At 56.9% G+C, this 12,774-nt stretch overlaps 1 protein-coding gene across 1 annotated transcript; it reads right to left on the bottom strand.

Moving 5' to 3' along the window:
• Positions 1–7,176: 7,176 nt before the first annotated feature.
• Positions 7,177–9,721, bottom strand: LRRC3 (leucine rich repeat containing 3). The gene is made up of 2 exons (XM_068545806.1): positions 9,596–9,721; positions 7,177–8,784 (listed from the first exon to the last, which is right to left on the bottom strand). Exon 2 carries the CDS (start codon positions 8,627–8,629, stop codon positions 7,856–7,858), a length of 774 nt encoding a protein of 257 aa, XP_068401907.1. The 5' UTR covers positions 8,630–8,784; positions 9,596–9,721; the 3' UTR covers positions 7,177–7,855.
• Positions 9,722–12,774: the final 3,053 nt, after the last annotated feature.

Here is a 12,774-nt window from a genome sequence, read left to right as displayed (position 1 = left end):
GGGCTGGCATCCACTCCGCGCCCTTGATCCAGTGACCCCTGCAAGACCGCTAAGCCCAGGGGAGCCTGGAGGGGAACTGGGTCCTGCTGACCATAAGCTGGGCCATCCTCTGGCAACACCACTAACCCCGGGTGATAACCACCCCCCAGAGAGACAGCAGGACCCGGTCCTTCCGGCCAAGCAAGGCCCGCCCTGGCTGGTGCCCCATGGTGGACACAGGGGAAATGCCAGCTGAGCCAAGACAGTGGGGTACCGAGGGCTCTGGGGAGCAGGACGGCCCAAGGGGGCTGCTTCCAGCTCACGTGTGTGGGCGGAGGGGCCACCCTGGTGGGGCCTGGCAGGGGCAGCAGCTCAGAGCTGTGCCGGGTCGCCTGGGTCAGGGCCCGGGTGCCCACCCTGCACACTGCCTCAGACAACAGGCCCCTCAGAGAATTCCAGCATAGAGGTGACCCTGCCCAGAGATGCCTCCAGGCCCTCATCGCTGACCTTCCGAAGGTCTGAGTGGCGTGTGTGTGGCAGGGCAGGCGGAAGGGGGAGGGGCGTGCAGAGCCGTGGTGAACATTCCTGTGGGGTCCCTGCCCCGGGCTGGCTGGGCGCTGGGAGTCAGGGGTGACTTGATGAGATAAGAGACTTTGAACAGGTGACAGCTCAGTGTCCTGACTGTTCTGAGAGCTACACCTGCCACAACTACAAGTCCAGTGACTGTGGTCATCATATGTTTACATAAATGTGTTCTTTTGGGATTTTCTCCGTATCTTAACTGCTCTGATGTCACTGCCCGGCTGTGGAGGCTTCATGGGCGGCCGCCGGACGTCTGTCTGCCGTCCACTGCTGCCCAGCAGCCTGGTCACGCCCCAGCTGGGAGCGCGGCAGCTCGCACGACCTTCGGCAAGTGTTCTCAACGCTCGGTGCCTCAGTTTCCCCGTTCATAAGTAAGGGTCGGCTGTCAACATGGGCTCTGGTGTCAGCGTCCTAGCCTGGTGGCCACTCTCCACCTACTCCCAGACTGCTTCTGTCTCTGCTGCTTCTGTAGCCCTTCCTTCAAAGGCCCCCTCCTCTCCAAGAGCAGTTGCGCGCAGAGGGAAGGTCAGCCGGTGGGCTTGTCTCTCCACCTCGCTTTGCACAGAACTCCAGGCAGGTGTGTGGCCGCTTCTGACAGCTGAGTCAACCACGCGCCCGCCCTCTTTCTGGCCAGTGTTGTTGCCATGGCTACAGATGCAGACCCTGGCACACCTGGGTCCCAGTGAGGGAACCTCCGCTCCTGGCCGGCACGGCTGCACGCAGGACGGGACCCGTGAGGCCGGGCTCTGCTCTGCCTCTAGCTCTGGCCATTCTTCAATCTGGGGCTAAGCCCGGGACTTGCCTCTTTGTTTTGACAACACTCCAGGGCCCAGATGAGGACTTCCAGGCCTGGGTGTCGGAAGGCCCAGATTCCAGCCCCACTCTGCCCGCAACAAGCCAACTCCTGCATCCACCGTTTCTCCCCCTGGACCTCGGAATCTTGGGTTTCTTGTCTGAAAATAAAAATATTCCCGACCAAGCCAGTCCCCTGTGAGAATCCGCTGAGGCGCCCTGTCCCGCGGTACGTGCTGTCCACGTGCTTCGTGGCCACTGCTCTTTCCCAGTGGGCAGCCTGCCCTGGGCCCGCCCGGGGACTTGAGCGCTGATTTCCATGCCCGGTTCCTACAAGGCTGTGCAGTTTGGCCGCCGCTGAGCCCAATCTCATCCCCAGCAGTCAGCACGTCCTCCGTGGTGCCCCCCGCGTGCAGCCCGCCCCCCAGCCCACCCTCCCCAACTCCGGGCCCGGGCACCCACCCAGAGGCCCTTCCTCCAGGCCGGGTCCAAGCTGCTGCCCCTGAAAAGCTGTCCCTCCTGACACGCAGCCTCCTCAAGATCCCGCACCCAGCCTGGCACGCGGGAGTCCCCCAACAGCTGCCCTCAGGGCCCCCGGTTAGGGGTCGGCGAGGCCTCACCTCCCTCCCTAGCCTGTGGGGCGCGAGGCTGAGCGGGGCCCCCAGATGTCCCCTGGGCAAAGGAGAAATGAGTGCGTGTGCGCGTGTGTGTGTGTGCGTGCGTACACACTTTGTGGGCACGTCTGCTGGCGGGGGCAAGTGTCCAGTGTATGGCCCTGTGTGAGCGTGAATGCATGCACCTGTGGATGAGTGGGCTTGCCTGGTGTGGGTGTGTGTGCCTGGGTGAGCACGTGCATACATGTGCACGAGTGTGTGCGTGCACGTGTGTGCACACTGTAGGTGTGCAGTGTGCGCGTGTGTGGGGACCGTGGAAGCCGGCGGGCTCGGGGTTCCAGCCCTGCTGTGGCCCCCGCACTGTGGCCCTTCCTCTGGGAGGGTAGTCCCATCTCGCAGGGAAGGGAGTAAGGCCAACAGGTGAAGTGAGCTCCTGAGGTCACTCTTGGTCACTCTTGGTCACTCGGCCAAGGCATTAAACACGCACTGACCCCAAGAACCGGGACTCAGGACGAGCAGGGCGGCCATGGAGCTCAGATGGCCATCTGCTCTGAGCACAGCAGCCGCTCTCAAAGTGGGGAGACTATTAGTTCCCCGAAGCTGCTGTAACACAGGACCACACGCTTATAGTTCCCCGAAGCTGCTGTAACAGAGGACCACACGCTTATAGTTCCCCGAAGCTGCTGTAACAGAGGACCACACGCTTATAGTTTCCCCGAAGCTGCTGTAACACAGGACCACACGCTTATAGTTCCCCGAAGCTGCTGTAACACAGGACCACACGCTTATAGTTCCCCGAAGCTGCTGTAACACAGCACCACACGCTTATAGTTCCCCGAAGCTGCTGTAACACAGGACCACACGCTTATAGTTCCCCGAAGCTGCTGTAACACAGGACCACACGCTTATAGTTTCCCTGAAGCTGCTGTAACAGAGGACCACACGCTTATAGTTTCCCCGAAGCTGCTGTAACACAGGACCACACGCTTATAGTTCCCCGAAGCTGCTGTAACACAGGACCACACGCTTATAGTTCCCCGAAGCTGCTGTAACACAGCACCACACGCTTATAGTTCCCCGAAGCTGCTGTAACACAGGACCACACGCTTATAGTTCCCCGAAGCTGCTGTAACAGAGGACCACACGCTTATAGTTTCCCTGAAGCTGCTGTAACAGAGGACCACACGCTTATAGTTTCCCCGAAGCTGCTGTAACACAGGACCACACGCTTATAGTTCCCCGAAGCTGCTGTAACACAGGACCACACGCTTATAGTTCCCCGAAGCTGCTGTAACACAGCACCACACGCTTATAGTTCCCCGAAGCTGCTGTAACACAGGACCACACGCTTATAGTTCCCCGAAGCTGCTGTAACACAGGACCACACGCTTATAGTTCCCCGAAGCTGCTGTAACACAGGACCACACGCTTAGTGGCCTAAACAATACCAATTTATTTTCTTAAAATGCTGGAGGTCAGAAGTCCGCAACGGGTCTCACTGGGTAAAACCAAGGTGTGCGGGGCTGTTTCCCTCCAGAGGCTCCAAAAGAGAATCCATTCCCTTCCTCTTCCAGCTTCTAGGGGCTTCCTGCGTTCCTTCCTGCATTCCTTGGCTGGTGGCCCATTCCCGATCTTCACAGGCTCCCGGGATTAGGACCTGGACATCCGTAGGGGCCCACTGCTCTGCCCCCAGAACTGACCTGAAGGAGGAGGTGATGTGAAAGCAGAAATGGCTCACTGGGTGCCAGGCAGGGCCCCTGAGGGACCCCAGCAGCAGTGCTAACACCTCCAAATGGCCAACAGCCTTCTCGGGGCAGGAGAGGGTGTCTCGATTGTAGCTGCTGTCAATGGCCTTGAAGTAAAGACTCTCCCATGGACAACCTCAAGCTGCCATCACGGTGTCGACTGACTCACAAAATTTGTCAACACCTGACAGTCGGCCTGTTCGAGCCACTCCAGGCGGGCCCAGCACCCCCTGCACCCCGTCCCTGGCCCGGCTCTTCTAGCCGTGGGCTGCAGCGCTGGCGGCTCCACAACACGGCGGGGTAGGCAGCGAGGGCAGGTCCGGCCCGGGTGGGGTCGCAGAGCCACAGATAACAGAGCCCCTCCGCAGCGGACTTAAGCAGAAAGGTTTATTGAGGATTCGCAGACGGTAGGTGGAGAGGACAGTAGAACGGGGTTTGGGGCCAAGCCTCCAGGAAAGACGACTCCAGAAACCGCCCCAGGCTCCTGCCATGGCGGGGAGCTGCCACGAGTCCAGAACATTCCACCTCCTCCACAGTCTGCAGAGCCTCGTCCCCAGGGAACTTAGTCCAGGACCCAAGTCTCGTGCAAACGCATCTTGGAGAACGGGCTGCAAGGGAGGCCAGGGAGCACCGGGCACAGGGCTGTCCAGCCCCCGCCTTTATCCCCTCCCCTCCGCCCCACCTCCGCCCTGGAGCAACTTTCCTTTAAGAAAAACACAGCCAGGTTTAACCCCAGTCCCACGTCCAATTTAAAACTGTCGTCCACCCTCCCTACAGGGGGACTGAGGGACTGGGTCCCCGGGCTGGGGGGCAGTCCCTGGTTCCAGCACCGGGGCCCTTCCCGGAGAGGAACCGTTTCAGGCATCCTCCCAGCCCCAGCCTCGAGGCCCTCCTACAGCCTTGCAGCTGACCTCGAGGAGGGGCCTGGAGTGTTTCTGGGGCAGAGCTGGGGGCCCAGCCCACCAGGGACAGCCTCTGTGTGTCAGGGTGGCTCTGCGGGGTGCTCAGCGGTATGCCTACTCATCCCCAATGCTGGACCACCCAAGGGAGCCACTGTGGGCGTCTGGGGGCCCCAAAGTCCAAAGAGGAAGGGAGGTGGGGGGTCAAGAGGCTGTGAGTGTGGGGTGTCCCGTCCTAGGGTCAGGATCAGGGGTGGGGCTCTGGTTTCCAAGGGGACCGTCCATGGTGAGGCCAGAGACCAAGAGAGCACGCAGTCTCACCCCGGCCCAGAGCGGCTGGGCAGGGGGACCGGGCTCCCTAGTGGCCCCATGAGCCCCTCCCCTCCCCTCTGGCCCCCATGGGAAGGCTGAGAGGCCCAGCTGGGTGGCTATCAGGACAGTCCACTCACACCGCCCCTCTGCCCCATAAGGAGCCCTAAAGTCATCCCGCCCTGACCCCCAGACCCTGTGAAGTGCTACCTCCCCAGGCAAGAGGGGCTTTGCAGAAGCGGGGCTGTGTGCACAAAGCTCTTTGAGGCCTCTCACCTGGGCTGCGATGACAGCCAGGGGCCACCCATGTCCCACAAAGGCTGCCGCCCACTGCCCCCCGGCTGAGGCACCCCTTTGCCGTGTCCCCACCACCGTCAACACGGGTCCCCTCTATGGGGCCGGCTTGACCCTGGCCTCCACAGAACTAGACGACAGCAGATGCCGGCTCATGCCGGCCCATCAGTGCTGGGCTGGAGGTGGAGGGTCAGCCCGAGGGCCCACGGGGTTGGGGATGGGCGTCTGCACTCACACAGGGCAGCAAGGAACCGGGTGGGCCCAGGCAGGGCACTGCCTTCAGCAGTCCCTTAGGGGAGGGGAGAGGAAGACAGAGAAAAGGAGGAAGGGGAAAAAGGGCGAGGGGAGGGCTGGGCTCCCAGACACCAGGGCTGGGAGCTTCCATGAGCAGGAAGGAGCTTCTGGGTCATGGAGTTGGGGTCCTGCTGGTCTGGGGAGGGAGGTGTCCTCTCCGGGGAGACTCCACGAGAGGTGAGGAGCCCAGAAAGGCCAGGAGGGCCCGGCAGTGCCCTGACTCTGGACTCAGGATGAGAGGGAGTGGGCCTTTGGGTGTGCTCTGGGGTCCTGGGCCCACTTCCTCTTCCCAGCAGGGCGGAACAGGAGCCCGGCAGGCCCACACCAGGGGGAAGGCTGGCTGGGCGCTGGGTACCAGCAAAGGCTGGGGGGAAAGAAGCCCCACTCACTCCCCGTGCGCCCCCAGAAGAGCATCCGGCTGGCATCAGGCTCTGGGCTGATTCTGTGTAAGAGCAAATGAAGAGTTCCCTGGCAGCAAGGAAAGGGCCCCCCAAAGTGCCCAGGCTGGCTGGCACCTATGGGACACGAGCCGCAACGGCAAGACCCTGACACCTGCCCCCACCTCCATCCAGGCCTCAGTCTGCTCTCTTCCCCTGACCCAGGGACTCAGGGTCACGTCCATCGGGCAAACCCGCCAGGTGACGGCTCCTTGTGTGGCGGGACCCCTCTCCCCACTGTGTGCTCCCTGGGATGCATGGGGAAGGGGGACCCAATTCACCCACGGAGCCCGTGTCCCGCTGGTCAGCCGGCGGCCACTCGTACCTGCTCCCATGGCGTTTGTCCCACGAGTGGACCGGCACCCAGGCTGGCTGCTTGGCTTTAGTTCTCCCTGGAAGGGTGGGTGGGCCGCTGGTTTCCCGCGGAGTGGTATCATTCGGAGCAGTCACCTGAGCCCCGCCCCCCACTCCTGCACCCTGGTCTGGGCGGCAGGCAGAGAAGGGCCCACCCCACACTCACAGCGCAGAGCCCCCGGCTCACACTGTGCGTGCTGTGCCCCCCGTGACCGCAGGTGGGGGTGCTGGGGTGTGGGAGGGTAGTGGCATCTGTTGGTTGTTTTTTAACGCACCACAACTGAAAAATCATGATGCGCTGCATCAGCGCGTAAATGTGTTTCCCACTGCCAGTCACACACTCTCCGAGTACAAACCTCCCTCCTCCTTTACCCTTTCTAAGCATCTGTCCTTTACACCTTAGATCCATGAGCAATGTACCCCTAACTTGCTTCCCCCCCCCAAAATATTTGAAGTAGTTTAAAATATAAACACTCATACAAAAAGACCGTGAAAAATAAAACTGGAAAGACAGATCAGGGTTACAGAGGTGGAGGTAAAGTCTGCCCTGAACATGAATTAGGTAAGAAAACTGAGCAGTAAAGTAGCACTGAGAGTCCTGTCAGCAAAGCTGAAAAGGAGAGAGAGTCCCTGTTGCTGGAGGAAAGGAAGCAGCCTGTTGATCAGCCCTGAAACATCAGAGGTCGGTCTTCCCGTCCATTGGAAAGGAGCTGCTTAGCGAGTAGAAAAGCAAGGCACGGAGCGACCCAAGATGACAGGCTCCCTGGGGCGGGGCACAGCTGGAGGGGCAGGAACCGGGCACGGCCACACTTCTCTGGCTGCTAACACGGCCCCCTGATGACCTACTATGGACCTTCCTCAGGTTTCTCTCCATGGTTTAATTTTCTTGGTTTTGGGTTGTTATTTCTTTTTTCCCTTCTCACTGGACTGAAATTTTGGTACAAGTGTTACTCTTAACAAACATTCTGAGAATAAACAAAGTTGACAAAGTTGTTCAAAGGTTACACGTTCCACTTATCTCCCGAGAAAAATCCGGTCTCTACCACTTGGCTGTGGAAAGAGCCCTGCGGTCAGAGGTGTTCAGGAAATACTGGGGAAGCAAAGGCAAACCAGTTCCACGGGGTAGGACGACCTGTGCCTACAACCAACAAATGCACCCAACCTCCTCGGGGAGCCTCGCTCATGGGCACCCTTTCTTCTCTGAATGCTAGTTCACCCTACGGGCGCCCCGTGGGACAGGCTCCCAGAGCCGAAGGGACACATCAGGATGGACGGCCTGGTTTTACATCCCAGCTGGATCACTCCCTGTCCGCGACCTTCCATTTCTCTGAGCCCGTGTCCCCATCTGTCAGTGGGTCTGATGGCAGAATTGCCTGCCCTGAAGGTGTTGCAGCAACTACATGCCCTATGGAAAGAGCTCTGCAAGAGTGAAGCACTGGACAGAAGCAGCCGTGTCACCGCCTCACTGGGGGAACATCAAAGGCGGGACTCAGTCACCATCTGCTACAAGAGTGACGGCAGCCAGGTGGGCCTCGGCCTGCTCGAGCCATGGGGCACTAGGGCGCAGGGCTGATGGGGTCCTTGGACACAGGAGTGCTGGGCAGGGACTTCAGGTACTCCAGGTGCCTCCTGGCGTCCTCCTGGTTCTGGCGCACGTAGTACACGACGTAGGTGATCACCATGGCGAACCAGCCGAACATGGTGACCAGCATGGCCACATCGGTGGTCTTGTGGTGGACACTGCAGAAGCTGACGCCAGAGTCGAGAGCCTGGATCAGCGGCTTCCCCACGTATTCCTCCTGCACCGAGGTGTGGCAGGCGATCTCGTCCACCGAGTCAGGGTCCAGCTTCAGCTCCCACAGGGCCTCCTGCAGGGCGCACTCGCAGTGCAGGGGGTTGTGGGACAGGCGTATCTTGGCGCTGAGCTTGCCCAACGCGTCCTTAGGAATCCTGCGGATGCGATTGTGAGACAGGTCCAGCAGCCGCAGGCCCCCGGCCAGGCCCGAGAAGGCGGCGGGACCTATGGTCTCGATGGCGTTCTGAGACAAGTCCAGCTCTCTCAGCTGGTTCAGGTGCTGGAAGGCTCCGTTGGGGATGCGGGCAATCTTGTTGGCGTCAAGCTTCAGGAGCACAGCGTCAGTGGGGATGTCCTTGGGGATCTCCTGCAGGCCCCTCCCACTGCAATGGACGGCCACGGCCCCGGCATGGTCAGGGCACTGGCAGCTCTGTGGGCAGGAGGCACCCAACCGCAGGCAGAAGAGGAGGAGGAGGCAAGACCCTCCCGTGGGGACCGGCAGGGAGGACGGGCTCTGTTTGCCCATGGGGCCCATCCTGACCACCTGGAGACAGACGGCACGCTGCTCTCACTCAGTGCTGCGGTCTACACTCTTCCCCACTCCCCGGTGCCGCTGTGGAAGGGACCATCCCACACAGACATAAACTCGCCTTCCTCACGTGCCAGGAAGAACCGTGTTCTCTTTCGGTCCTAAAAGAGAGGAGCAATCAGCATTGCCGGCCGTGGTCTGGCTGGGGACCCGGTAGCACACTTTGACTTTGGGGGAGATGTCACAGCCAAACGGACACACTTGACCAGTGCGGGGTGGGGGGGGTCTCTGTGACTTACTCCTGGAGATTCCCACTGCCACCCAGAAGAGCAAGGTTGTGCTGCCTGCTGGCTGGGGGTTGGTGCCCAGCAAAGCCGACCGAGAACACTGCCACCCTGCCCTGGACACACCCACTGCACACCTTGGGGGTCAGGGGCTTGGACCGCACGGGGTAATGGGAGTCCACCCCTCCTAGCGGCTCAGGGCTGGAAAGCAGGAAGACTGGGCTGCAGGGTTGTCATAAGAAACTGGAACGCAGGGGCGACCGCCGGCCACCACTGCGAACCAAGCCGGCACCCTCATCCCCGCGGGGCTAGGCTGCTGTCAGAAGCTCAGCGCTTTGCTAATTGTGACAATCCCTTTGACAATTATAACATTAAAGCTCTTCTCTGTCGGCCCTAACGGGAACAGCCACCCGCACCGGCATCGGGGTCGGCGCCTTTTATTTCAATTATGTTTGAAAAAGGGAAACGAGAAAAGAGAAAAGCCAAGCCCTGGGCGCGCGGCCCGCGCTGGGCGTGGAGTGGCGGGGCCGCGCGGGGCCTGGGCGGGCGGGGCTCGGGCCCCGGGGGGACCCCAGACCTCGGACCTCGGGATCCCCAGGCTCCGGACCCCAGGGACCCCCGGGACTCCCGGGTGGGGGATGGACGGGGGCGGGGGTGTCCACGCTCCGGGATGAGGCGGGAGCTTTACCTGCGTGGCCGCGTCCGGAGACTGCTGTGCATGAGGCTCTCTGCCGCTCGGAGTCCGAGCCGGCGCCACGCCCGGAGGGCGGCGGCGACCCGGAGGCCTGCGCCCAAGTCCGCGGCCGCAGGGTACACACGCGGCTCGGCCTGCGCTCCCGGGGCGGGGCCTGGGCGGAGTCTGGGGCGGAGCTGTGGGGCGGGGCGGAGTCCGGAGTGGGGCGGGGCCTGAACGACAGCAGGGCCTGAGAATTAGGGGCGGGGCATGGGCGGAGCTTGTGTGGTAGGACGCGGCCAGGACATCGCGGGGCCTAAAGATGGGGGGTGGGGCCAGGGCGAGGTCTGGCCGGAGTCTTGGGTGGGGCGGGGCCTGGACGATGGGGGGAGGGGGTCCTGAGGACGAAGGGCGGGGCCTTGGGTGGGGCCGTAGAGGCTACACGGGGCGGGGCCTGGGAACCTAGCTTGTGGGAAGGCGTGGGGCGGGCCTGGGATCAGGATTTTAGACAGCAGTGTGTCTCATGGGCTGTGGGCGGGGCCGTGGGGGACCCCAGAGCCCCGCCCCTGCCCGTGTCCAGCCCCGCCCCTGGCTCTGGCCCCAGGATGTGGGGGGCGGGGAAGTTGGAGACCCTCGGGTCGGCGCGAAGACCCAGAGCGTCTGTCTCAGGTATGGCGCCAGCGGCTGCCAAAGCGTTAATGGAGTTAGGTCTCCGTCCACCTGGGTCTCTTCCTGCCCACCCCCCATATCCCCACCCCCACTCCTCCACCTCCCGTCTTAGGGTCCATGCATGGGCGTCCACGGCGCGTAGGCAATGTGGGGATTGAGCCATCCTTAGGGTTTTTATAACAGCTTTACTGTGGTGTAATTGATATACAATAAACCACATATTCAAATTTGATACATTTTGACATTTGTATACACCCGTGAAACCATCACCACCTCAAAGTATTGATAGTAAATACCCCAGAGTTTCCCGTTTGCAATCCATCCCTTCTGATCCCCATCACCAGGCAAGCACTCATCTGCTCTATCACTAGATCAGTTTGCATTTCCTGTAATTTATATAAATGGAATCGTGGGTGTGTACGTTTTGTCTAGCTTCTCTCATTCAGCATAATTAATTTTGGTTCACCAGGTGCTGATGCGTTTATCAATGGTTATTCCTTTTGGGGCTGAGTAATGAGACGTTGCAGGAATGTTCCACCGTTTGTATATCCACCCACCTGCTCATGGAGATTTGGGTTGTTTCCAGTTGTTGGCTATTATAAATAGAGCTGATATGAAAATTGTGTACAATCTTTGTTTGGACAAATACTCTTATTTCTCTTAGGTAAATATCTAGGAGTGGAATGACTGGATCATACGGTAGCTTATGTTTAACTTTTAAGAAACTGCCAAAGTGATTGTACAATTTTACATTCCTGTGCTGTGCACGCTCCACGTCCTCACCAGCACTTGGTATGGTCACTCTTTTTAATTTTAGATATAGGTGTGTAATAGGTGTGTAAGGGTATATCTCATTGTGGTTTCAATTTGTACTTCACTCACGACTTAAGTGTCTTTTCATCTGTTTATTTGCTGTCTGTCTATCTTTAAGGAAGTGTTCTGTTCAAATCTTTTTCCCACTTTTAATTGAGTTGTTTTCTTATTTTGAGTTTTGAGAAGTCTTTGTGATTTGTATCAGATATGTGATATGTATACATTTTCTCTGATTCTGTGGATTGTCTTTTCATTCTCTTTAAAGTTTTTCAAAGAGAAATTTTTGATTTTGATCAAGTCCAATTTATCAGTGTTTTATTTTTTATGAATCATCCTTCTGGTGTCCTATGTAAGAAATCTTACATATTGCACTTATATTTTGCATTTGGGTCTATTTTCCATTTTGAGTTAGTTTTGGTGTACGGTGTGAGGTATGATTCTTCCAACTTTGCTCTTCCATAAAGTTCTTCTGGTCATCCAAGATTCTTTGTATTTCCTCATGAATTTTAGAATCAGCTTGACAACTTCTACCCAAAAAGCCTAGTGGGGACTTCCCCAGTGGTCCAGTGGTTAAGACTCCGCCTTCCAATGCAGGGGGTGTGGGTTCAATACCTGGTCGGGGAGCTAAGAGCCCACATGCCTCGGTGCAGCCAAAACTTAAAAACAAAAACAAAAAAGCCTAGTGGGCTTTTGTGTGGGATTGCGTTGAATCTACAGATCAGTTTAAGAGAATTAACATCTTGACAATATTGAGTATTCCAATCCATGAACATGGTATATCTTCTCATTTATTTAGAGCTTCTTTTATTTCTTTAATGTGTGTTTTGTAGTTTTTGGTTTACAGATCCCACACACCTTTTGTCAGATTTAGCTCTGATTTTTTAATGCTATTGTAAATGGTATTTTAAGTTCAACTTATCTTTGTTAAATGCTAATATACAGAAATAAAATAGATTTTTATATACTGATCTGAACTTTGCTAAACTCACTTATTCTAGTAACTTTTTAATAGAAGCCTTAGGATTTTCTACATATACAATCACGTTATCTGTAAATAAAAAGAGTATTTCTTCTTTCTTCCCAGTCTGAATGTCTTTTACTTCATTTTCATACCTAACTGTGCTGGCTAGAGCCCTAGTTCAATACCGAATAGGAGGAGTGAGAGCAGATATCCTTGTTCCTCTTGACCTTAAGGGAAAACATTCAGTCTTTCACATTAAGAATAATGTTGACTGTAGGGTTTTGTAGCTGTCCTTATCAGTATAAGAAAGCCTCCTTCGATTCCTAGTTTGCTGAGAGCTTTGAACAGGAATGGATGTTGGATTTTGTCAAACTTTTTTTCTACAGCTATGAAGAATATTTTTATTAGTCTATTAATATGATGGATTATATTGATTGACTTTCAAGTGTTAAATCAACCTTGTGTCCTTGGAATAAATCTCACTGGCTCATGATGTATTATTATTTTTACATGCTGTGGAATTATTTAATAGATACAGAGTTGCTGAGGTTATTTTTTTCTTTGACTGAATGTTATAGCCTGCATCTCTCAAGGAATTGCCCATTTCATCAAATCTGTTGAATTTATCAGCATAAAATTGTTCATCCTTTCAATATAGAGTATGAGGTGACGTCACCTCTTTCATTCCTGATGTTGGTACTTTGTGTCTTCTCTCTTTCCTTTTACTGACCAGTCAGCATGGAAGTGTATC

This window comes from Eschrichtius robustus, chromosome 6 (genome assembly GCF_028021215.1).
Source record: "Eschrichtius robustus isolate mEscRob2 chromosome 6, mEscRob2.pri, whole genome shotgun sequence".
Taxonomy (NCBI): Eukaryota; Metazoa; Chordata; class Mammalia; order Artiodactyla; family Eschrichtiidae; genus Eschrichtius; species Eschrichtius robustus.
Note: the sequence above shows the minus strand (reverse complement) of the source record. Positions and strands in the feature narration are given on the sequence as shown.

What these genes read in the sequence shown, in the direction of transcription:
- LRRC3 (XM_068545806.1), bottom strand. Translation starts at nt 8,629, where the DNA reads ATGGGCCCCATGGGCAAACAGAGCCCGTCCTCCCTGCCGGTCCCCACG.